This window comes from Micromys minutus, assembly GCF_963924665.1.
Source record: "Micromys minutus genome assembly, chromosome: 12".
Taxonomy (NCBI): domain Eukaryota; kingdom Metazoa; phylum Chordata; class Mammalia; order Rodentia; family Muridae; genus Micromys; species Micromys minutus.
This window is the reverse complement of record NC_137981.1, coordinates 55,733,586-55,760,676: the sequence shown is the minus strand read 5'-3', so window position 1 is coordinate 55,760,676 and position 27,091 is coordinate 55,733,586. Positions and strand designations below refer to the sequence as shown.

Below are 27,091 nucleotides of genomic sequence, written 5' to 3'. Positions count from 1 at the left end.
CGTGTGGGGAGATGTGTCAATAACTCGGTAATTTTCCTTGACTGGCATTGACATGGCCACAATGAGGCTGACTATGCACTGAGAGAGTGAATGCAGTCTGAGAGGGATGGAGGGGGAGTTTTCCATTACTTGAGGAGCTGTGCTCAATCCCCTCGCGCCTTTAAAGAATGGAGCCATTAACTCATAGCAGAACTGCAGCCTCGCATCTCCACCCAAACACTGCAGAAATTACCTCGATCTGAAAAGACACACTGCGTGCTTTACACGCATGGAGAAAGGCTGGTTTGATGCCTAGCTGGAGCTCTGAAGCTTCAGGAAATACTAGCAGGGACTTGAAGGCGTGGAGAAGATCCAGAAGAGCCCAGAAGAGGTGGGAGGAATGAGGTGCTGGTGTCAGGCCATATGCTTAGGCAGAGGCTGACTCGGCCGCCAAGCCACACTGCCCTGTGTCTATGCCCGCCCAGTGTTTATGTCCAAGGAGTACAGTACCAGACAGCCTAAGTCCCAGATCTTCTAAGACACATCTGACTTGAAATATCTTCCTTTTAAAATATTTTTGCATGCATTTGTTTAAGGTATGTCAGGCATTCACCTCCTCTGGAGGCCAGAAGGCAACTTGTGTGAGTTGGTTTGCTTTCCCCTCCATGTGCATTCCTGGGTTGTCAGGTTTGCTGGCAAGCACCCTTATGCACTGAGCCACCTCCCAGCCCTGAAATAATTTTATTTTCACTAAGAAACCAGGGAGCTGGAGAAATGGCTCAGCGAGTAAAAACCCTACCTTTGAGGAAGAGGACCCGAGCTCAGGTTCCCAGCATGCATGGCGAGCACAGCTGAACACACCTATCCTGCCAGCACCTTGGAGCAGAGACAAGTGGAGCCTTGGGTTTGCTGGTCTACTACATCCCATGAGCTCTAGATTCAGTGATAGCTCCTGACTCAAGGAAACAAGGCAGAAAATAATAGAATAGGACACCTGGTGTTCTCCTCACGCACACATCCAAGGAAACACACCACACATACTCTTGTGAATACAGCTCACAAACACTGATAAAATAAAAACAAACTTTAAAGGAGTTTAACCACAACTATGCCATAGCCTCCCTAATGTTTTTCAGGAGGGGAAACTGAGGCTGGGGTTGGTTGCCTTGGAGACAGAAGGCACTGAGAGGTTAGAGAAAGACTGCCTCTCTTAGTAGCTCTGGGCTCCCACTGGGCACCCCTGTGGGACAGTCTGGCTGTTCTGGTGGCCATATGAATCCTGAGGGGGAAAAGTGGCCTGCCCCCTTTCTTGTTTTTGGCTCTGGTGCCACTTGGCTGAGTCGATTTCAAAAGGCTTTTGAATAGAATGATAAACGCGGCATTGTTATGAACATCTGTAAGCAAAATAGGAGAAGACCTCACTCAGTGAATGCACAGCCCAGGCGCCTTCACCAGCAAGGCCGGGTTTGTACATTTGGCTAATGTGCCGAAATTAACCCGAAGTGCTTACCCGTTGCAGAATGCCTTTTCATATTTTCATCTGCATGGTTGTTATTACAAAGTGTAAGAATAATTCTCTACCAGGGCATTGAGGACTCTGAATAGCTCAATTAGAATCAATGGAGAGAGACAACAGCATGCCAGCTAATCAGTAGGTTTGCATAACAATCCTTTGAGAGAGTGTATGCAGAATGCATGGTGTGTGTGTGTGTGTGTGTGTGTGTATGTGTGTGTGTGTGTGTGTGTGTTTTGTTGGGGGCACATGTGCATAAAGAAAAAACCAGAGCCACCCCAACCACTTAAAACAAACATAAAAAGAACAAGGTTTCATTAACTATAGGAAAGTTCTAGAAGACAGAGACTGGAGTTGTCTTCACATTATGTGTTATCAATATCCAGTGTCATGTTTTTGCATGTAAGCCATCATAGTAACTAATACATATCTGTCCATCCATCCATCCATCCATCATCCATCCATCCATCCATCCATCCATCCATCCATCTACTTTTATGAGATGCCTCCTTGAAAGCCAGATGCCTCACAGCCGCATCACGCCCGTTTTGGTTCTAGCAGAGAGAATCCTTGCCAATGATTTTAGGAAAAGAATGGTGACCACTGGGATTTCAGATCCCTGCAGTGCCAGCAAGTCTTGGTGTGGGGAGGTGGAAATGGTGGCTCTGCAAGGCCTGTGGGCCATGAGCAATGACATCCCACATCTGAGAAGACACCATATGCATGGTGTAAGGCTTGGGAGTGTGACTCTAAGAGGGGTCAAAAGTCAAGCCTGAAATACTTGGGATATCCTTTCTAGGGGAGTGGCACACCTGTAATCCAATAATTTGGGAAACTAGGACAGGAGAACCACAAGTGCCAAGCCATCCTGACCTCCATGGTTAGACTGTTACAAAACCAACCCGCACAGACGGCAGGGCGTTTCTTCTCCCAGTTCTCCTGGGAGGAGGACATGCTGGCTTGTGCTGCAGATTCGGCAGCAACAAGCCTGAGCAAGGGAAGTTTGGGCACATGTCCCGGTACCATCAGTATTTAAACAGTGTGTGGGAAGGTAAATAAAGAAATTCCACCACAATGAAATTTGGGTTCTATGTGAAGGACGAAGGCTCTCCAGGGAAATGCTGGATAACAGTCACAGCATTAGGTGGAGCTGTGGAGCCCCTCTTCTGCCTCTCAGATTTGAAGACCTAAACTCCATTACCATCGGGCCAGTCCCACCCAGGCTAACCCAACCAGCAGAGAAAACCTCTACAGACTAAACTCACCCTGGACTGAGATATGCATTAAGTGGTGTCCAATTCAATTTGAAATAAGAATTTTTCTGTTTGCCTAACTGACATGGTCCCATTGTTATCTTCTTCCTGGAAGTGATTTACACAGAAGGTCAAAAGACAAGAAGGTTCTATAGCAGATGGATCAGAGCAAGAAACTGGAGGAAACTTCAGAGTGGCACAGTATTAGAGGCTATGAGTCTGCTCAGAGTGCTCTAGAGGTATCACCAAACTCCCCTAGTGACTGCAGGCTCAGCAACCTCTTGCTGGGTCCTCCTGGGCACCCTCTTACACAGTCAAGGCTAGCTAGCTGTTGGTCTGTGTCCAGTAAGTCTAAAGCTGATCTTCCCCCACCCAAGTGATGGCCTCTCCAGTAGCTCACAGGCATCTTCTTCCTTTCCCAAGGGACTGCACTAGTTAAAATACTGAAAGAAACATCAGCACCCTGTAACTTCTATAGCATAAGGCTCAGGTTACATGCAGGGATGAGGCTAGCCCGACATCCACCAGACCCATCACTGAGCCCACTCCTAAGAGTCCTGTTTGGATGCTACAATCATCCCTACCTGTGGTGGTTTGAATGAGAAGTCCTCCTCACCCCATAGGCTCATATAGTTGAATACCTGTTCCCAGTTACTGAATTGTTTGGGGAAGATTAGGAAGGTGTGGCTTTGTTGGAAGAGGTGTGTCTCAAGTTTCAAAAGATTCCTGCCATTTCCAATATCCCTTACTGTTTCCTACTTGCAGACCAAGGTGTGAGCTCTTGCCTGTTCCTGCTGCCATGCCTTTGTTCTACCATGATGGGCTCTAGTCTTCTGAAACCATTCAATACTTTCTATGTTGCCTTGATCATGGTGTCTTGTCACAGCAATAGAAAAGGAGCAATGACATTGCCCTTGTGTCCCTGTGGACTCACCTCCTTTCTCAGCTGTTGTCTCTTCTGGGTGCCCTATCAGAATTCTGACTTGCATTTCAGTCGTCTGACATCTGGGAGCACTGGGGGCTTTAGAAAGGAGTCTAGACAAGTGACCCTGTGTTGTCCACATACCCCTTTCTCAGTCAAAATTCCGTTTTCTTCCCACTATCTCCCTAAGTGGATGCTATGTTCTCCTCCCTGCTACTCTCAGGGATTTGAGGGTTCTGTCACTCCTAGGCACTGATACCTCTTACCCAGTGTAGCATTTATAATCAGAACAAAAATAATTCCACCCCCTACCTCAATCACCTTTCCTTTTGTGTCTGGGTAGAACCCAACATCATCTCTGTGTAGTCGGGAATCAGTTTCCATAACAACCATGTCTTTTGTTGTGACCTAAGTTGGCGGTCCTGTTGGGATGGAATGGACAGCTCTGCACCCTCCCATCACCACGCTACCCCTTGAATCCCAGTTTTACCCACTGCTGCAGCCAGATGCAAGCTGCTTTCATAGACTGAACCATACAGGAATTGGACCTTTGTCATGTTCAAATTCAAGCATCTGTAGGACAAAGCAAATCCTTCTTTACTTCCCAAATAGGAGTTGTTTAGAAACATAGCGATGTATTTTAAAGTTCAGCCAATGAATAGATCTGAAAGAGGAAGGACGTGTGAATGGCTGAATGTAGCAACAGCTGAGAGACTTACACCAAGGTCAGTGGTATAAACTATACTTGGAAAGCAACTAGGGTAGAAAGTAAGTCCCATGAGCTCTCTGAGCCTCAACAATGCCTCTGTAAAGGACAGGGACTGGGCTGCCATGTGAGACTGCACGAGGAAAAAAATGAAGAAATACTTATTATAGTGCTTAGCATGCAGTAGAAATTCACATGCCAATTATAGTATCAGTGAGGCAGAGGGGAACAGAGGAGCCCATGGTTACAAAAATAAGTGACTACAGCATTAGAACTGGTCTATGCCCTTTGCAGAGTAAGGGCAACGGTATGGAGAGCAGGTATTTAGGGGATTTCTTTATTAATTTGTGCATATGTGCATGCACATATGCATGCTTGTGTGTGTGTGTGTGTGTGTGTGTGTGTGTGCGTGCGTGGGTATACTGGCTGGCTTTGTGTCAACTTGACACAAGTTGGAGCTATCACAGAGAAAGAAGCTTCCCTTGAGGAAATGCTTCCATGAGATCCAGCTATAAGGCATTTTCTCAACTAGTGATCAAAGGGGGAGGGCCCAGCCCATTGTGGGTGGAGCCATCCCTGGGCTGGTAGACCTGGGTTCTATAAGAAAGCAGGCTGAGCAAGCCAGGGGAAGCAATTCAGTAAGTAACATCCCTCCATGGCCTCTGCATCAGCTCCTGCTTCCTGACCTGCTTGAGTTCCAGTCCTGACTTCCTTTTGTGATGAACAGCAATGTGGAAATGTAAGCTGAATAAACGCCTGCCTCTCCAACTCGCTTCTTGGTCATGATGTTTAGTGCAGGAATAGAATTCTTGACTAAGACAGTGGGTATATGCGGGCATACCACAGTATGCATACAGAAGTCAGGGGACAAGCCTGAGGTACTGGTTCTCACCTTTTCACCTTCTTTGAGACAGAAATATCTTCACTGCTTTCTAAACCCAGTTAGCTGGACCACTAGCTTCCATGGATTCTCTTGTCTTTGCCTCCCATCTCCAGGTAAGAGATGCTGGGATTTCAGATGCTTTTACATGTGTTTTGAAGATTCAAACTCAAGTCATGTAGCTTGTGAGCAAGCAACTTCACCAAGTGACCCATCTTCTTAGCCCTTGTTGGCTCTCCTAGTAGTAACCTTTTCCTCCTAAGTCATTATTCCATGTCTAGAACTATAGCAAGGCATCTATTCGTTTTCATTCCTGAGGCCAGAGAGAGTAAACCTGGGAGATCTCCAGGGCCCACTGGCATCTCTAAGGATAGCTGTACATAAGCATCTTTAATTTCAAAAGAGAAGCAAATATATATAATTGACCACTGAAGAATGTCTTCCATGTCCCACATTCCTAATCCTAGAGTGTTCAACTCTTCATATGCACAGGAAGAACTAAAGTTCTTAAAGCACCTTCATTACTGCAGTGACATGCTAAAGAAAAATTTGGACTTTTACCAATAAACCAGCATGGCTATTTTTCAACAAGGTTCCCAACTACTCCCTTGGGAGCCCATGATTCCCAGTGGTCTTCCATAACTAATGCCCTCAAACCCCTTGCTTTTCCCCCTCCATGTTTAAAAAGTTTCTTGGTTTGAAACGGTGTCTCACTACAAGGTTCAGGCTGCTCAGGAGTACATGGGCAAAGCTGGCCTTTCATCCATGATCCGTCTGCCTTCGCTTCCCAAGGGCTGGAAATACAGGCATGCCTGGCCCTCAAGCTTTTATCTTGATATAAGTATTCACGTATTCAGAAGGTCATTTTATTTTTTAAATTTTTTTCTGTGTAGGCTGGGGATTGAACTGAAGACCTTGCACACTAGAAAAGCCACTACAATGTATTCTTAACCTTCTTATATTCCTTTAATTTTTAGACAAGATCTTGCTAAGTTGCCTAAGCTGGTCTCGAATTCACTCTATAGGTAGGCCCTGAATTTGTAGTTCTCCTGCCTTAGTCTCCTTAATGGGTGGAAGTACAGTGCTGTACCCCAGGCCCAGCTACATTTTTAAATATTACGTAGACCACAGGTCTCCAGAAAGCCTTACTCTAAATAAGGCCTTTTAGGGTGGTGATATGCTTTTTTGGTCCTGGGGGTTGAATTCAGGGCTTAGCACACACCAGGGAGGTGCTCCACCACTGAGCTACATCCTCTTGTCTCCTTTTCTTTTTTAAAAAAGATTTATTTTTGTTTACTTCTAAGTGTATGTGTGCGTATCTGTCTGTACGTGGCCTGTGCACTTGAGTGCTCCTGGAAGGACATCACTGATTCCCACTGTCTTGCTTTGTGATGGTCACAAGTCTAATCAACGTCCCAGAGACACTGGGGGAAAGAATTCGAACCTGCTCCCAGGTGGAAAAAGAAACAAGTTCTGGTGGAAACGTAACAGGCTTTACTGCAATAGATGGATGGGGGCAGGCATGGTGGCACACACCTTTCATTTCAACACTTAGGAGGCAGAGGCAAGTGGATCTTGGTGAGTTGGAAGCCAGCCTGGTCTACATGGTGATTTCTAGGCTAGCCAAAAAAGCTACCATGCAATAAGAGGCAGCAGGAAAACAAGGAAACTGTTGAATGCCAGAACCCAACCCTCCGAGGGAACAGGCACTGGGTTGGAACCTGCATGGGCATCTTCCTGCCCCCCCCCCCCCCAGCAGCATCAGCAAGTCCTTCTCTGCAAAGGGATAGACAGTAATTGCTTCCTGCTTGGCAGTTCACACAGCACCTGATGGGCCATACGCCCTTGCTGTTCAGGTGCAAGCATGTTCATTGGTGCTACGGAAAAACAAAGCCTTGAGCATTGCTATGGCCGTGCCCAGTTTTGGTTGTCAACCTGGCTACATCTGGAATCAAGTAAAACACGGGCTGCTGGGTAATCCTGTGAGGGACTTTCTTGGCCAAATTATTTGAAGCAGTAAAGGCCACCTTATCTGAGCAGCACCTTCAGGTGGCAGCCCAGATAAAAGGAGAAAGAAGCAATTGCTCAGGACTCCAGCATAGTCTGAAGATCAGCAGCTCTCCAGGAATCTGGTCTTCAACAGCAGATTGGGACTGTGAAGACATCAGCCTCATACCAGACTCTCTACCTCTCCACTGTGAGACGACAGCCATGGTTGGGCTACCCTCATTGTATAAGCCAAGTTAATAATTCCCCTTTAAGATTTATATTCTCCCTATCAATTCTGTTCCTTTAGAGAACCTGACTAACACTAGTACAAATGTGCCCTAGCAAACTTTTATTTATAGACAGGCAGGGAGTGGTAATTGACAGATCCCTTTATCACAGGTGGCTTCTCATGATCTCCTCCCAGAGTATGTCTACTGCATGGGACATCTGAGACACGTGGAGACCACTATAGCGATCGATGGTCTTGATTTCTTCACATCTCCCTATATCCCTGTGCTGGACTTAGGGTAGACTGTGTGCCGCAGTTAGTCAGTGGGGCAATATTAAATGAATAAATAGAGAACCAGGCATTTTTGTGCTGTTTCCAGGTCTTAACACATGCCAGCATTTGCAGTAGCTCACACCCGTCAGAGACATCCCCATTTCTCAGTGAGTGCTGACCAACAGCCAGCACTGACTGCCACAGGAGGTCATCTAAGAACAGCTGGTCCCTGAACTTCCCACCAGGTGACTAGGGTCATGAGGGACACCAGGGGAGCCTTGAAGATCTGCCAAACTAAGTCCAATCCAGTTTTCTAAGCTAAATGAACAATTATTCCAATCAACCAAGTGTTATGTGATATTTTTTTCTACAGCAAAAGAATAAAATGCACTCCATGGGAAGTTCATCACCCTCTACAGATATAACATGAGAAGCAAAGAAGTATATTTACAGGAACTGTTTTAAAAAACAGAGAAAGTACATATTCTTAAATACATGTACTTTCCATTTTAAAGATCTTGTCGCCACAAGTAGGGGTGAGACCCCTTGTCTTCCAGTGATGAGCCCCTGTCCTTACCTGAGCAGACCTCTTTGTAGGTGGGGTTGCATGTGTAGCCTCCTGCAAAACCCACTTGGGTTGAATACACTCCTTTTAAGACCCAGAACTTGCGCTCAGCTCCCCAGAAGCAGCCCATTCCTGCAGAGAACAAACACAGATAAATCATGTATCCAAACTAAGTTGGTCACTGTGTGTTGCCACAGCTGTTTGCTGAATGAAGAAGCTGCTCCTGTTATCTGATGATCAAAACGGCCCAGGACTTTGTCGTAGAAAGAAAGGTTTCAGCACCGAAGAATAATTTAGTACCAGCAAGATGGCTCAGCAGGTAAATGGCTTGCTGTGGAAACCTGCTAGCTGGAGTTGCAACCCCAGAGCCACAAAAGCTAGATGCAGTGCCTCACATCTGAAATCTAGCACTCTTGTGGCCAGATGGTGGTGGGGCGAGGACCCGAGAATCGCCCTGAACCATGTGCAGAAATAACAAGAGGCTTCAAGGGTAGAAGAGAATCAGTTCCTAGGAAGTTGTCCTTCTATGCCCACATGCAAACACACACACACACATGAACAATATTAAACAGAGCATTAAAAATTCCTTAAAATAATTTAAAGATTATTTGCATAGAACATCTGTTTATTCTCACACTATAAAAACATAGAAACCCTTATAGTAGCAAAAACACACATTTCCCAAAAACGGTAAAAGGATAACTATGTTAAAAATCTTTGCACATTTACTTCTTAACAGAAATTTATATAACCATCAGCGTCAGGATCACTGTAATAAAGGTATCTAAGGCTATGTGGATTGAAATGGGAAAGCATACAAGATCAATAAAGACTGAGGCAGTTATTGCCAATTAACAATTTCACAAATGTGTTCAATTTTAATAAAAGTAAGCCACAATAAATGTGTGTTTGCAAGGCTAACTAAAAGTAAAATTTTCTGAGCTCAGTTTCTGAGCATGAGTAAGGGGTTGGGGGTGGTCATGGAGCAGCCAAGACATCACAAGCAGTCAACAAAGCCACAATCACCTCATTTAACTAAGGCCTGCCCCTCCAAACTATGCAGGTACACACCAAGAAGGCTGCAGCGGACACAGGGCCGCCACCCTCCAGGGAAGTTCTCCGACTGCTCTGTACACCTGCTCTTCTCTGACCTACTTCCACACATATGTAGGCAGGACTGCTCCATCTCTAAAGTTTTGTATGTCTTTATTAATTCATATACGATTTTATTGATTACTTTTCTGTTGCTGTGACAAAATATTATGACCAAAGGCAACTTAAGCAACAGTCCATTTTGGCTTATAATTCCAGAGAAGGATATGTCCGTAACAGTGGGAAAGACATGGCAGCTGGGACCGCATGAAAGATTATATTTAAGCCATACACAAGAAGCCAAAAGAACAGGAAGTGGGGTGGGGCTATAAACCCTTAGAGCCCTCCCCCAGGGATGGACCTCCTCCAGCAAGGCTGTACCTCAAAAAAGGTCCATAACTTCCACAAACACCACCATGTACTGAGGACCAAGAGTTCAAATAATGACGCCTATGAGAAACATTTTTTTTATCCAACCATACTGAGTTCTAGGTAAAATAAGAGTGGATAAGTTAGTGCATGCCTCTGGCTCACATGGCTCTATGCTAGACTTGTGGGGGGACTCTAAGAACATATACTTATCACATTCTTGACATCTGTTAATATTGTACTCCTAAAAAACTCAGAGCAACATGGTGACTAAAAAAGACAGTGGACGGAAAGTTCTACCATATTTGGAAATGTTCTACTTGCTAAAATAGGAGAAGAAATCTAACAAAAATAGGTCAATAGCTTGCAACGGTGATAGGTTAAAATAATGAAATCTGATGCAGTAAAAAAAAAAAAAAAAAAAAAAAAAACCATTATGTTGATAGTACAGCATGTATATGATTATATCATAATTATCTACAGCTAAATTAAAAGGGAAAAATACAATTATATGCATGCTTTTATTATAACCATAAAGAAATAATCACACCACACAGACTGGAGAAAAATATCCTCAAGTTGTAACCATGGTTTTTTCAGAGTCAAATGTGTGAAAAGGACTTCTTCATTTTTCATAATTTCCTGTCTCTGGGTATGGGGCTCCTGCCTGTGATCCCTGCACAGGAAGGCTGGGATAGCAGGGTTTCCTCAAGTTCAAGGCCAGCATGGCTACAGCACAAGACTACAGGTAAGGAGCTGACTGTTGTAAAACTTAACATATGTCTGGAAATAGACAAGCTGTGGAGGTTTGAATGAGATAGCCCCATGGTCCCAGGCATTTGAATACTAGGTCCCCAGGTGGTGGAGCTGTTTGGTAAAGCTTAGGAGATGTGGTGTTGTTGGAAGATGTAAATCGTAAGAGATGAGATTTTTGAGTTTAAGGACTCACATTATTCCCAGTTTTCTGTCTTGTGCTTGAGTTTCACGTAGTGAGCTCCAAGCTGCCGCTGTCAGCATCTAATCCTGTCTCCTGCTGCTCTGCTCCATCATCATGGATTCTAGCCTACAGGAACCTGGACCCATAAGCCTCGATAAACTCAGATGTTGCCTTGGTCATAAAAGTTTATCATAACAATAGAAGAATGGCTAATATAGAAGTTGGTACCAGGAGTAGGATTGTAGCCAAGCTGTTTCATAGAGAACTACAGAAAACTTTGGGACTTGGGATTAGAAAAGTCAATGGTAAGCAGAGCTTAATGATTCATCCTGGTAGGAGCTCAGAGGACAGTAGTTCTGAGAGTCATGCAGACTGAGAATCATGAAAGTCCAGCTCAAAGTATTTCAAAGGAGAGCAATATTAGCATCTGGGCCAGAGATCATTCTTATGATATGGCAAAGAATATGGATGTCTGGTTTAATCCTAAAGACATGACTGAGTAATATACTAATTTCCTTGGTGGAGGAGGAGGTAACAAGATACTCTACTATCAACTCTCACGTGGTTGTTAGTAATCACTCATATGCAGATCTACCATGAAAAAGAACGGGTCAGACAATAAGATAAAGTTTAATTAAGGAAAAGAGCACCAGAAATATTAATGTTGCAGCCAAGGCTTGCAGACAAGGAGGCTAAGAGAGACCTGATCTGTATTGGAAAAAAAGGAAGGGGTGTCCTCAAAGCAAGGTATCATCCATCTCAGCTTCCAACTCTTATAAAAAAAATGGCTTAAAGGATGTTTCTGCTTTTAAAAATCAGTGACAGAGAGGGACATGGGAGGAAGAGAGGAGGGGGAGGGAGAAAGGGGGGAAGGATCAGGTATGGGAGTAGATGGGGATGATACAGGGAGAGTCAGGAAATTGAACAGAGGTGTGTAGCAGTGGGTGATGGGAACTGGGAGTAGCCACAAGAAAGTCCCAGATGCCAGGAAAGTGAGAGGCTCCCAGGACCCAAAGAGAATGGAATTAGTTGAAATGCCCAACAAAGGGGAGGAGGAAGAACCTGTACAGACCATATTCAGAGGTTAGGCAAGGCCCTGGCTGGGGGATGGGGCCACCCACTTATCTCTAAATTTTTAACCCAGAATTGGTCCTGTCTAAAGAAAATATGAGGACAAAGTGTGGAGCAGAGACTGAAGGAACGGCCATCCAGAGACTGCCCTACCTGGGAATCCATCCCATATACAATCACCAAACCCAGACACTATTGTGGTTGCCAAGAAATGCTTGCTGACAGGAACCTGATATAGTTGTCACCTGAAAGGCTCTGCCAGAGTCTGACAAAAACAGATGCAGATGCTCTGAGCATCAGGACCCCCAATGGAGGAGTTAGGGAAAGGACTGAAGGAACTGAAGGGGCTTACAACCCCAGAGGAAGAACAATAATATCAACCAATCAGACCCCCTGTCCCAAGCTCCCAGGAACTAACCACCAACCAAAGAGTACACATGGAGGGACCCATGGCTGCAGCCACATATTAGCACATAAGAGGGCCTTATCTGACATCAATGGGAGAAGAGGCCCTAGATCCTGTGAAAATACAATGACCCAGTGTCAGGGCAATGAGGTGGAAGTGGGAGAGGGAGCACCCTCATAGAAGCAGGGGGATGGGGGATGGAATGGGGATTGTGGAAGGAAAACCTGGAAAGGGGATAACATTTGAAATGCAAACAAATAAAATATCCAATAAAAAACAACAACAACAAAGGGAAAACGTCGTAAATGTGATTTAAAGGGGCCAGGCTCCATCCCAAGCAAGCAGTGAAACTTGGCAGTGTTGTCTACATGCTTCTGGTTTTAGAGACTTGAGGGATACACAACATGTTGTTGAATTGTCCTCCATGGTTAAGGAGAGCTGCTGAGGCCAGGCATATGGCAGAGGAATCCCTACATTCCCTACATAGAGGCCCTGAAAGGTTCCTACATGGAGTTGTGAAGGTAGAGACCGGATTACCTTAAAGACCCAAGAAGTTAGAGATGCCAGAGCCATGGGATGTCTGCCAAGGAGAGCTGCAGACGAGGAGTGGAACCAACCCCAAGAGTGTTTTTTGCAGGCAGCTGTTTGGGGAAGGTTGGAAGGAATGGTGGTGATGAACTCTCACCCCTCTGGAGCCATATGCTCAAATATACCTTTGCTTCTGTAGCTTGCTGTGGTCATAGTGTTTTATCACAGCAATAAAAAAGTGACTATGAAAAAGCAATACATCAACTGGGAGCCAAAAGAGAGTCAATTTCCTAATGTTTACTAGGGAACAAGCAAGGACCCCGGTGGGGAGGACAGCCAGGCTCCAGCTGGGTCACGTCCCTTGAGGAGGTGCATGTGCCAAAAGTTCTGGGAGTGAGATAATGTTTGAGTTTACTGCATCCAGTATAATAAAAACGTTCTATTTCTTGGTTTTGAGTGTGTGTGGTTGTGCATGTGCATTTAAACAAGAAAGCTAAATTAATCTTCAGTTTAGTTATTAAACTATCTAGAAGTCAATTTTGTGTGTAAGGTAGGGGTTAAATTTAACTTTTTTAAGTACAAAGGGCAAATATCCCAAATCAATAGTTAATAAATAGCCCACCACCACCCATACACATCAATAGGTATGTTTTTTCTTTCAGGGATCTCTGTTATATTCCATTCACTCATGTATTCATTACTATTCATGCAGTGCCTGCTAGATGCCAGGAAGTAGTCTAAGCACTTGGAGTATATGAACTAAGAGACAGACATGATCTTACCCTTTTCTAGGGTATAGATATCAGTGGATAAATACAAACACAAAAATCAATTAACAGATGATGCAGAGAGAGTACAAAGAAAGAATTTTAAAAAGTAAGAAGAATATGAGAGAGATTTAACAGTGCTTGAAGTGGGTCCTAAAGAGATGCTGGCTTCAAACAGATACCACAGCAGTGGAGCAATCATTCAGATACCTGATTGAAGTCTCATGTACCAACAATGAGTCTGTCACACAGGAAGAAACTATGTGGCTTGGGTGACTTGAAGGGATGGCGTAGGTACTCATGGAGGTGAGGCCAATCAGGTGGGGCCCTGACGGATAATTCCTGACTTGGAATTTTATCTGAAAGAGATGGGCAGATGCTGGTAAGTGTTGATCATGGGGAGACATGAGGATTCTGTGGCTGTTCTCTATAAAAACAGACAGGACCAGACAGGTTCAGGGTATGGGTAGGAAGACGGTTGTCAAATGGGAGATTCTGATAGTGGAAACCAGTCATTGGATTGGCAGAAACAGTCAGGAGCCATGATCGGACTCTGGAATATACACACATATATTCCATATGTATATATTCTATATACAACATATACATAAATACATCTATTTGTGTAGCTCACATGTGTACATGTACATATCTGTGTCCACGTGTATAAGGCCAAATGTTGACACTGAGTGTCTTCCTCAGTTGTTCCCCACCTTGATTTTCTGAGACAGATGTTTAAGGGCTGGGGTAGGCTGTCTGGCAAAGGAGTTCTAGGGATCCAGGAATCTCTGCCTCTGCCCAGCACTGGGGTTAGAGATGTGAAACAACACACCTGACTTTTCTGTGGATTCTGAACTCAGGCCTCATGATTGCAAGACAAGCATTTTACTGAAGGAGCATCTCCCCAGGCCCCGGAATATATTTTGAAGACAGAGTTCTAAAGATGCCCTGGCCATAGGGAAGCCAATGAGAGAGAGAAAGAGAGAGGCAGAGAGAGAGGCAGAGAGACAGAGAGAGAGACAGAGAGAGAGACAGAGAGAGACAGAGAGAGACAGAGAGAGACAGGGAGAGACGGAGAGACAGAGAGAGAGGTCACTGGTTCGCATGGAGAGAGCTGACAGAGTCCAAATGTACCGGGAAAGAGCAGGAGTTCTAATCACCCTCCTCTAATGAGCCCTGATACCTGACATTGATTCCTCTTACATTACTCCTCTAAGTTTTCTTTGCTATTCTGACCCTTCAGTATTCCCAATTTGGTTTAATATCAGCTTGTCAAGTTCCATGAAAATGCCCTATTAAGATTTTGACTAGAACTACATTGAATTTAGAGATTAATTTAAAAGGATTTGGCATATTTATAATACTTAATCTTTCTATCAATGAACCTAATAGCACTTTGCATTTTTGCAAATTTTCTTGGATACTCTTTGACACCATGATTCCGTTTCTGCACAAGCTGACGTGTCTTTATTTGACATTGTTCTATGTGCCCTGACTTGTGTTGTTCTTATAAATACCATGTTCTCCTGTTAGATGTCCTCACTGCTTCCTCCTAGAGTAAAGAAATCTCACTGATTTAGTATATTTCCTCTAGACTCAGAAAACCATAAGGTTTTTACTTCTACTAGTTTGCTTCCAGATTCTTGTTGATTCTACAAGATGGGAGTTTCATGTCCTCCTACCTTGCTGGCACCATTTCGCAATGCTGAGTAAGAAGGGTGACATAAGATGAACTCCCATCCTTAACCATGGAGCTACCTCCGACTAACAACTGCTTGCTCAGGAAGAATCCTGGTTTTGTCCAAAGGAGTCTCACAGGGTATATAGACCACACTTAGCTGCAGGCCCCATGCCCAGCAGTAGATGGCCAACACAAAAACTCAATGGTGTCTTTGTAGATTTATTTGTTGTCTTATATTGCTTTGTTTTGGCAGTTTTTATCCTCTTGGACTTTTCCTTGTGACTATGGTATCTGGTTTTGTGTGTTTATGGGTCTTGTTTTCGTGTGACATCTGTACTTATATGTGTATGTGTGTTTCTTGTGCTTTTTTGATTTTAAAAAGTTCTGGTTTGTTTGCTTTTTTTCACCAACTTTTTTTTTTTTAAGAGAAAGAAGGAAGGTATGGATCTGTATGGGTGGAGAAGAGATGAGAGGGGAAACTGTGGTCAGAATATGTTGCATACATTTTCAATAAAAGAGAAAAGATCCTTATGTCATACATCTTACTGAGATGCCTTTTAGACTGTAAACTACATACATCATTTGCATGCATTTCCCTCAGAGGTCAGATTAGGACATGGGATCCAATGGAATTGAGTTCCAGATGGTTGTAAGCCACCACTTGTGTGCTGGGAACTGAATCGGGGTCCTCTGCATGAGCACCAAGGGGTCTTAACTTCTAAGATATCTCTCCAGCCCCCATTTTATTCTCTTTTAACACATGGATCAAAAGTATACAGTTTTTAAAATGTGAGGTTGTTAATTGTTCTATCTTTTAATCTTTATTTCTAACTTGATGAGATTGGGTTAGGAACTGGATTTTACTATCTCCTGTTACAACTTATCTTGTAACTAGAACAAAGCAGTTTTTCTAAGTGAACCAATGCACTTGATAGCTCTAAACATTTTTAGTTTCCTTGGTGTTGCTGACCAATAGTAATTTAGAGAAGGGAGGGGTTTATTTCAGCTTATACTTCCAGATAAAGTCCATCACTGAAGAAAATCAATACAAAAACTTGAAGCAGAAACCATGAAGAAATGCTACTTGCTGGCTCAATCCCAGACCCATGCTTACATAGCTTTCTCAGAGTCCCCAGAACTTGTGGTCCAGAGAATGACACCAATCACAGTGAGCTGGACTCTCCTATATCAATTAACAACCAAGGCAATTCATCAGAGACATGCCCAAAGACCAGTATTATTTAGGTAATCTCTCAATTAAAACCTTCTCTGGTGACTCTAGGCTATTTCAAGTTGACAGTTAAAGCCAAGTGGGAACATTTATAGCCTGGATACAATGTTTTCCAGACATTCATGTACAAGCTTGGGACATTATAAGTTACATCCTCTGGGCCCATTCAACATTCTGGCAGATTAAGCTCTCTGAAATATTCTCTTATAGCTCATACTCTATTTCATTGTTGGTTTTTATACAATTGTAGGCTGTGTTGTCAGCATCTCCAAGTCCCTTGCTGTTTCACCTTCTTGGCACTGTGCCTTTGTTTACTGTCTCTATTGAATGCTATTAAAAGACTTGTTCTTAAAATTATTTTTACTAATAATAATGCCCCTGGATTATCTTTATATATATCTGGCATATCTCTTTCTATTCTTTGTTTTTAATTCTTCCATATGTCTTTGTTTTAGGGATGCATCTTGTAAGCAGCATAGAACAGCATTTGAAAAGTTGCTATCTTTTATTAGTGGTGTTAATATATTTATTCTTGCTATTTATATATTTTAAGCTATTTACAGAGCCTTTGTTTCCTGTTTATTTTCTGTGACAGTATTCTACTTGGGGTTCTTTTTTATGTTCATCCCCCTTGCCTTGCTCATTTGAAGGCAAAAAATAGAGAAGTATTTTAAACACATACTTTTATTCCTGTGTCTTCCTAACACATCTGGTGTAACTCAGTATCCCAGCTGACACTGATTTTTTTACACACACACACACACACACACACACACACACACACACACATATGTATGTGAGTATACACATATATTCCAGACATCCTCATTCACAGTGAGAGCAACTTCTCCCATCACCCCCAGTCTCTGGAGAATCACAACACTCTGTGGTATCTCATGTTCACAGCCTTTGCTGCCTCTGCACGGTCACAGGCTGGGTCTCCATTAGCCTGAGCCTGAGCAGAAGGATGGTATCAAATGGAGGCGTTAGCAGCCAGCCTCTGGCTCACAGGATGGGGTTTTGGAGTCTCCATTTATCATCTAGCAGTCAACTGAAACTAACACTGTAAACATTTGTGTTGACTACCAAGTGACACCAGCTCTGTAGTGACACCAGGTACACTGAAACCCATTCTCTGGTCTCTGCCTTCCCTCAAGCTGTGGCTTCAACACTAGTACCAGTGAGGAAATAAAATTATCCCTACAATCAACAGACAGCCTGGTGACCTCTTCTTTATAAGACTAGAGGAGAGAAATGGTGAAAGGAAAGAAGGAAGGGGACTAGGAAGAAAAGGGGGAACTGGTTTTTGAGCTCAGGGATTTCCCCCAAACCCTGTGAGAAGACATAGCATCACTTGAAGGAGGAGGAGACAGAAGTTCAGATTGCTGAGATCGCTTGTACCAGGACAGAGCAAGGCAGGCTGAGATTTAAGCCAGGCTTGTGTGGAATTAAAAGCTGCTGTTCCCTCTCCTGCAGCCATCCCAGACACAACCTCAAACAGTTCAGTGTCCTTTCAGTGGACTAGACACAGCTCCTGAACTGCATTCCGCTGCAGAAGGTTCACCATCACTCACTAGATAAACACATTCTGTGGACCCTGTGGAATTTAACGGCACTCTCCTGAGAGTCATTACATGAATCCCTTTCCTTGGGAGACATGAACAATGTCTCTTTTCCGTCCTCTCATGGTCCCAACAGCAAACTAAACTACATCTGCGCCATTTGAACCCTGGGAACCCAGAGTTTATTTGGTTTCCTGAGGGGGTCACTGGCTGAAAAGCACCCACAGCCAGTCTGAAGGACTGAAGGACCCCTTCTCCAGTCAACTCCCCCCAGTTCACATACTCTTCACACCTGGAGAGGGCTGCCTGCCATTACAGCAGAACTGCATACTGATGGCTGGGGAGGTGGTGGGAACCTTGGGAGATGGTTTATTTACCCTCCCCAGCCTCTGCTTTTCTAACATCAACCAATGGTCCAATCCTGATGGACTTTTGAAAGTGGGGACAGCTGATCCGATGGAGATGGTGGCTACTTGTGGGATAATGCTATGCCACCAAATTGCATCTGCAGTGCTTATCAGTGACCATCTATTGGAGGAGACACTGTATGAAGCTCATCTCCGAGGCCCTTCTCAATAGTCCCCTGTCTTCCTTAAAGGGACAGATTGACACCCAAATGAGACCTCCCAGGTAGGTAAGTAGGGATATGCAAGTCCAGGCAGAGCATACCTGTGCACTGAAGTGGAACTAGGCAGGGAGAGGGACAGTAGCAACTCTGTGGTCCCTAGTGACAGAACTGGTTGAGCCACTGCTGATCCAAGTAAGGAAAGGACAGGAAAGAAGGGGTCTGAAGGTAGGCTTTGACACTCCTTGAAGATGAGCATGTGATAAAGATAAAATTATTCCTTCTGTTCTCCCAAATGACTTTAGTTTTACACATTGCATTACAAGACTCAGCAAGATGCCTTCCTTACCACAAACCTTACTTGAAACTACAAAAGTTAAAGACACTTTTTGCTAATTAGAGATGCCATACAGCAAGTAGGAGCTGATTGATATTTTTAATATTTGATGATGACTAATTGCTTTCTACTCACATCCGTTCCTAATGCTGCTTGAACCTGATAACGCATTCTCTTCAGGCTCCCCTCTAACTGCGCACATGCCCAGATGTGCCGCAGCATCAGGATTGAGCACTTCCGGGGTCTCACCACTGACATGCTCTAGCCCTTCCCTAGGATTGCTCTCTTACGTCTGTATTCACACACAAAACATTCAAGAGCCAGAACCCCAAGGCTAGAAAGACTCTGCCTCTAATCTAGTTTAGATGCCTTGTGAATGTTCAAAACTCCTTACATATCCTGGTAATCAGTTGTCTAGAAGAAGCTTGAAGGAGCCCAGTTCTCCTCGGTAGATCTAGCAACAACTGAAAAAGCTCTTCCTCCATCGAACCAAAGAGCTGAATGTCCCTCTATCCCTCTAGTCCTCTCCCTTGAGGCCACAGGGACCAAAGTTAGCCTCTCCTCCTTATGAAAACCCAATGGCTCACTGTCCATGTGATGGCAGCCCCAGGAGCTTGACGGAGCTCCCCTATGCCACGCAGATTCCAAGTCTTCACACCTGCCCCTCACCAGACACCTCTGAGTCCAAGGCCATCTGCTTTCCTCACGATGTACCCCAGTGAGTCTGTGGCCTTTAAAAGACAGCAGACCAACTGATGCTTCCCCAGGGATGGTGTGAGGAGGCCCTGCGTTCCCCTGAACAGAATGCCCCAGGCACAGGGAAGCCTGGCTCTGCAACCAGACAGAATACGTCTCCAGGTGGCTGGTGAGCCAGTGGCTTCCTGCTGTGCCAGAGGACAGCAAAGGATCAACAAATGCAGACTTTTGCATCCTTGGAATGTGTGGCTGACAAGTTTGTTCAGCAGCTGGCTGGGCCAAAGATGAGCCCAGAGAAACCAGAACCAGCATTCAGGTTGGCAAAAGCATCCTTTACTCTTCTGCTCCCCAGATGTATCTGTCACAGTCTCTGAACTCTGCAAGGTACTAACAAGGTGGTACCTTTGGTAGAGGGCAGGAGATCTATGGAATGTCAGTGAACAAATGACCATGACATTTGTGATGGATGCCAGTTATCACAGAGGGATGCACTCGGTTCCAGCTCTCTCCGAAGAGAGTTCAGGGAATATGGAGGTGGAGAAGAGGCCCCAGATGGAGACATTTTCCTGAACGCTTCCCAAAGCCACCTGCGGCCACTGTGTGTCCCTCTGTTAGCTTTCTTGAAAAGCAGTGAAGCGGCAGGAGACAACTTGGGTCAGCATAAACGGCTCTCCTTCTCTCGGAAGAAGAGGGGACAGATGGCAGGGTGGGTACAAAGCCACTCCTCTTAGTGCACAGGTGGCTAGGTGGAGGCAGGCACAGACAGCTGACATGACAAGCTTAGTGTCTGCACAGGGCTGAGCAGTATCGGTGTGAGCCCTGTGACCTGATCAGGCACCATTTTGTTCTAGAAAGGTGGTTTTTAAGAAATCAGACATGATATGTCTCTGCTGCTAGCTTAGCCCTCACGCATGCCAGGAATCCACGCTCAGGGCTCCATGAGCGGCCACTTAACTTGGCATTGTGGACTGCGCTTCCCTGAGTCACCCACGCCCCCTGCACCATGCGTCATGCAGCCATTTGCACTCTATTTCTTCCTAATGACGTTTCCTAGTTCTCAGCATTTTCCCTGCCAAAATACCCTTCTTACAGCACTGTTTGGTATCCAGTAAGTGGTCAATAAGTGTTTGTTAAATTCAGTAAACTGCAGAGCATGAAAGCGTCAAACAGAACCTGGTGGAGTTTCAATACACCAAGAGTGACCTAGATTTAAGACATCCTGCTCAACAAGAGCCACAAAAATAGCTAGGAATAAATTTAACCAAGTAACTAAATGAACTCTACAATGAAAAAGTATAAAACACTGAGGAAAAAATCGAAATAGACACCAAAAAGCAGGAAGGTTATTCTAGGCTCCCATATTGGGAGAATTAATACTGGTAAATGTTCAAACTATGCCAAGTGGACTGACAAGCTCAGTGTAATCCTGACAAAAAACAACAACGACATTCTCCACAAAAACAGAGAAAGCAATCCTGAAAACATACAAAACAGAGAAACAACAAAGCAGAACCTCAGTCAGAGTGAACCTGAGTAACAAGGTTTAAAGAGGGCAGTACCAAACAACACTAGTCAGACTCTTGAGTCAATGGGATAGGACAAAGAGCCCCAAGATAACTCCCCCAGTCACAGCCCAACTGAGCTTTTAGCAAAGGCACCAAGAGCATGAGGGAAGATGGAGCAACCTGTCAATAAATGGTGAGAAAGTGAGTAGTCATGAATTAGCACCCTGAAGGAAAATCCACTCAAGGAGGATGGATTAGAGGTAAATCCAAAATGGAAGCACCGGGACACTTCAGGACATTGACACAAGCAATCCGTTTCTGAATAAGACCCTCAAAGCATAAACAAAAGCAGAAAGAGATAAGTGAGGTTATATGAAAGTAAGCCGGTTCTGAAGAGCAACCGTGTGAAGAGATAGCCCACACAATGGCATACATGTTTGCAAAGTATTCCTCCTCTGATAAAGGATTAACAATCAGAATAAATACAGTGCTCAAATGGCTCAATAGCGGACAAGGATGATGATGGTAATGATCATGATGTGGTGATGATGGAGGTGATGATTTTTAGATGGGCAATTTACCTAAGTAAACATTTGTCAAAAGAACACATACAAGGCCAACAAGTACATGAAAACATGCCCAGCCTTATTAGCTGTTAGGAAAATTGCAAATCAAAACCACAATGAGATATCATCTTACTGTAGCTAGAATGCTAAGATCAAGAAGACAAGAAAGATTGATGACCATGTAGAGAACAGCCTTGTCTGCACTCTTAAGAATGTGGGCTGCAGAGATGGTTCAGTGAGTAGAAGAGCTTGCTGTACAACCATGGGTTCAGATCCCAGCACCTACATAAATAAAAACAGTAACCACACACACCTGGGTCCTGCTGGCTACCAGTGTAGCTGCAAAATAGAGAGCGCCAGGTTCAGTGAGTGACACTGCCAAGGAAATAAGACAGGGAGAGAGAGAGAGAGACAGAGACAGACAGACAGAGAGAGACAAAGAGAGACAGAGAGACACAGAGAGACAGACAGACAGACAGAGACAGACAAACAGAGAGAGAGAGAGAGAGAGAGAGAGAGAGAGAGAGAGAGAGAGAGAGAGAGGAGACCAGGTATCCTCAGCTGGCAACTGCACACTTGTAAACATGCAGAACTCCCAATTCATATCTCCAACAAACACAGACTATAGGCTAGTGCAAGCATCAATAGAATACAACACAGTGGTTCCTCAAGGATCCAACAATTCTACTACTGGGTATTACCCAAAGGAATGAAATGAATGCGCTAAAGGGATGTCTGTGTTCCTGTATTCATTGAAAGAGACAGAATTACCCAGTGTCCGTGGTGGCTTAGTGAATAAAGAAAATGTGTTGTGTATGTTTATATACACCCTAAGAAGAATACTATTTAGCCATGAAAATAACAAAATCTGAGGGCTGGAGCAATAGCTCAAAGGTTAAGGGCACCAGTTCAATTCCCAGCACCCACATGGCAGTTCACAACTGTCTGTAACACAAGTTCCAGAGGATCTGATGACCTCTCTGACCTCCTTTGGGATCAAGTATACACATGGTGCACAGACACACAAGCAAGCAAAACATCCATACACATAAGACAAATAAATCTAAAATTAAACTTAAACTAAAAGAGAAAGAGATTGTGTAATTTACAACACAAAGGAGCGTGTCACATGAGACAGGGTAGTGTGATATAGCTTACATTGATGTGCTGTTTGGCTAGCTGAAAGTGGACTCTGGGAATGAGGCTGCCCCTTGTCTCTGGCTCAAACATGTTATACCGAGTGTGCTCCAAGACCCCCTATCCTGGAACAAGCTGGGTCTTGACCGTATAGCAGGGAGGCTGGGGAACAGCAAACGGGGAAGGGTGTCAAAACATTGCATCCTTGATCTCTGAGTGGAGCAATAGCAAGCTGAAAATGCTCTCTACCAGACATCAGCACATTGCCATGTGTGTTTAACTAATCTGTGAGTGTGTGCGTGTGTGTGTGTTCACATGTGTGTGCATGTGTGTGGACACCAGAGAACAATGTTGAGTGTCATTTCCTGACTATTGTGTACTTTGTATCTTGAGACAGGTTCTCTCATTAGCCTGAAGCTCAACGATCAAGCTTGGGCTTGCTAACCATTGAGCCACAGGATCCTCCAGCCTCCACCTCCCTAGAAATGGCCTTCTCTGTGTGTGTCACTGCCTCAGTGTTCTTTCCGGAGGTGCTGGGAATTGAACTCAGGGCCTTATACTTGTAAAGCAGGAACTTTAATAACTGAGCTATCTCTCTAGTCTCCTCCCACATTTATTAATCTTTTCAAAACTATTTTTATTAATTTATCTTGTAAAAATAAAAAATTACAGTACATACTATATTAACTCTTGTATCCACTGTGGAATGATTAAATCAAGCTAATTAACATAACTTCCATGAATTTGTCATTTTGAGGGAATGGGTAAGCCCACTTAATATCCACTCTCTAATGATTTCCTGGTGTCTGTCATATCAACTACAGTCACCTCTTGTATGAAAGCTCTCCAAGATGTGACTATTTTGTATCAGAGTGACATTTCACATTCTTTGACAAGTATCTCTCCACCTTCCTTTGGCACCCACTATTTCATTCTCTGCTTCTGTGAGTTCGCCTTTTCTAGACTCCTCAAGTGAGATGACCCCATCTTTCTGCGCTTGATTCACCAGCTGAGCATGATGCAGACTCCTCCATGTTCCACTATTGATGGATGTGGAGTCTGTTGGTGTTAATGCTGAGTCTCACTGACAGGCTTTCGGGTTGATACCTTGGCTCTTGTGGAAAATACAAACAATAAAGGGCGTTGGCAGAGATGTGGGAAAATGGTATTTCTGCGTTACTGGGGCCTGTGACAGGCCAGCTGCTCAGGAAGATAGAATGGCGGTGTGTAACAAATTTCAAGGAACCCCCAGCAGAGTATTCTATCCTGGGTACAGTTACCAGGAGGACAAAAATCAAGGATTCAATGAGCTCTGCACACTTGTGTTCATCTCAACATTGCTGAAAACAACAAAAGGTGCCTGTGGATGGCTAAATGGATAAGTAGCTCACACTCCATGCATACAACCAAATAATACACACATACACACATATATACATACATACATATATACATACATATATACATACATACAAACACAAATATATACATACATACAAACACAAATACATACATACATACATACATACATACAAACAAACACAAATATATACACATATACACAATACATACACACAAATTACTCAGCACAGACAGGAAGAGCTATAACATACGCTAGGATGTGGCTGGTCTGTGAGACATTCTGTTGTGTGAACCAAGCCAGTCACAAATGGGCACTGCTTGACTCCATCCATAGACACCCAGAGCAGTCAGACTGATGAAGACAGAGGCAGGATGGGCATCACTAGGGGCTAGGGAAAGTGGGTTGGGGTCAGGTGTTTAACAGCCACAGAACTTCAGCTTGTAATTGCAGGATGGTGAAGATTGTAACAATGTATATGCACTCACCAACACTAAATTGAATGATTAAAACAGTAACTTTCCTATACATTATTTTAACAGTCAACTAAGTTAATCATACAGATGATCTTACTTCCTGTTGCTGTTAGAAAGCACCAAGCTAGTTTCATGCCGAGTTTTACATACTACAAATTTATAAATATGGCTTATGTTCCTTATCTGCATAATTCTTTTTAAATTTTATTACATTTACTTATTTATGTGTATGTGTGTACAGAGACGTGAGCACACATGTGCCACAACATACATGTAGAGATCACAGGACAGTTTGCAGGAGCTAGTTCTCTCTTTTTACGATGTGGGTCCCAGGGATTGACCTCCAGTCTCCAGGCTTGGCCACAGGTACCTTCACCCAGTGTGCCATTCGCCAGTCCTCGTTTTCCTTTGATCTAGCCGACTTCAAATGTTTGTTATCTCACTATGCCCTGTATATATTTCCACGTATTTTATAATCAAGCCCAAGATAAACAGCTGAGGAGAATAGGAGAAAGAATGTCATTTTTACATGACCTGTACTTGACCCACGGTACTCAGGTTTGCTTCAGACATACTAGCCAGGGCTTCAGGTTCAACGCTGTGGTAGCATGCTCGCCAGGCATGTACAAAGCCCTGGGTTTGGTCCCCAGTGCTCAAAAGTAAGATGCTAGCTTGATTCACTGAGGCTGAACGGTCGATTCTGTTTTTGTGGTTGTCTGCATCTGTTTACTGTTTGTGAAAGGTGGGTGTGAAGAGAAACAAAGGAAACACAGCAGACTGGGAAACAGTGGGGCCGCAAGGGCTCCCCAGCCTAGTTAGGTTTTGGGGTTTGTTTGTTTGTTTGTTTGTTTTTGCATGATTTCATGAAAATTTGAAATGTCTGCCACATTTGTAAAATAAATTAATCCTTTTCCTATTTAAAAAAATGAAAAGAACAGGCCTGTTGGGGTGGGGATCAGGAGAAAAGGAAGATGATAACATTCATAACCAGCTGGTTTCATAACTGAGACCAAGAGCTCTCTTCGGGGTAGGAGAGGGAGCCTGGGCTGAGCTCGTCCAGTTCTGTGTGGGAGGGCTTTGCACAAAGCTCAGAACTGGGACCTGGCTGATGGGAAGTCAGCTCTCAGAACACAAGACTGTCACTTTCAGTGTCCTGTCACGAAGGCTTTGTCTGGCATTATGAAAGAGGGATGAGGAAACCATTGGACCTGAATGAAGCTGAGGTCATTCTCTGGGACCTCAGCAGGGGGTGGCCCTGTGAGCCAATGAGCAGTGATGTGCGGATCTCATGTCCCTGTTGGCCCTGAGGCACTCTCCATGACAGTCTGACCCAAGTCCCATGCTGTCCTTGTCCTCCCCTTCATCTGATAGGCTGCACACAGAAGGACAGGTAGAGCATCCAGCTGCACCCTGGGTTTCTGAAGCCACTATGGTAAATGTCATCTTTCTCCTGCCCAGGAGTACCCTTCCAGTACAGACATCTCCCACCTGAACTCATTTACCACCCCCTACCAGGATGCTGGTGGTAGCTATAACAACAGCCCATCTCAAAATTCTAAAATTAAAACTCAACTGTGTGGTTCTTATACATGAATTCTGTAGACAACAACACTGTGTTATAGTGAGAAAAAAAAAAGATGGAAATGCCTGCTAGAATCATGTCTCCTCTCCCTGCAGACAAGCTCCCTGCTTTCTCAAAATAACTCGGCTACACTTCCCCAGTCACACCACACCACGTTCGGAGGCCTCCATGCCTCAGCCCTCTGCGTCAGGCCTGTCTGCATCCAGGAATAAAATGGAAGACAAGATCATCAACACAAGAAAAAGAAAGAAAAACAAACTTGCCCTAAAATGTATCTCCAAAGCTAGGTGGGAGAGGTTTTGCTTAGCAAGCAGAAAGCACTGGGCTCCATCTTCAGTACTGCATAAAGAGGACATGGTGGTACATGCCTAGAAGTCCAGCACTAAGAAGCTGGGAGGTAGATGGATCATGAGTTCAAGGTCATCCTTTGGTTCTAGCCACTTAGTGAGTTCAAAGCCAATCTGGGATATATGAGATCCTGTCCTAAAAAATAAGTCTAAAATGACTAAAGACTGCCCTTGAAGGTGCTTCCGAGGAACTAGGGCAGTGGGTCACGATCCCCTTAGGAGTCAAATGATTCTTCCACAGGAGTCCAGCATATCAAATATTCACATTATAGTTCATTACAGCAAAACTAGAGCTACGAAATAGCAATGAAATAATATTATGGTTGGGGGTTCACCATAGCATGAGGGACTGCATTCAAGGGTGACAACATTAGGAAAGTTGAGACCCACTGAGCTAGGGAGAGATATCTCTAATGACTCGATGCTTCCTCATCTTGGGAGCTTGCTCCAGTTCTCGGCTTGCTGTCCCATCAGTCTCATGGGCATAGGTGAACTACTTAATTCCCAACATTTCCAGTCATTCTCCTCAGCCTTTCCCCTGGAATGCGTGGCTGCCACTCTTCTACT

The 27,091-nt window shown here is 44.2% G+C and overlaps 1 protein-coding gene across 1 annotated transcript in view; it reads right to left on the bottom strand.

Annotated features, from left to right (window-relative positions):
- MSRA (methionine sulfoxide reductase A) overlaps positions 1-27,091 on the bottom strand; it is a 302,427-nt gene that overhangs the window by 146,816 nt on the left and 128,520 nt on the right. Inside the window, exon 3 of the mRNA XM_080926666.1 lies at positions 8,322-8,441. Within this exon, the coding sequence (XP_080782792.1) occupies positions 8,322-8,441 (120 nt within the window). The remainder of the gene's footprint in view (positions 1-8,321; positions 8,442-27,091) is intronic.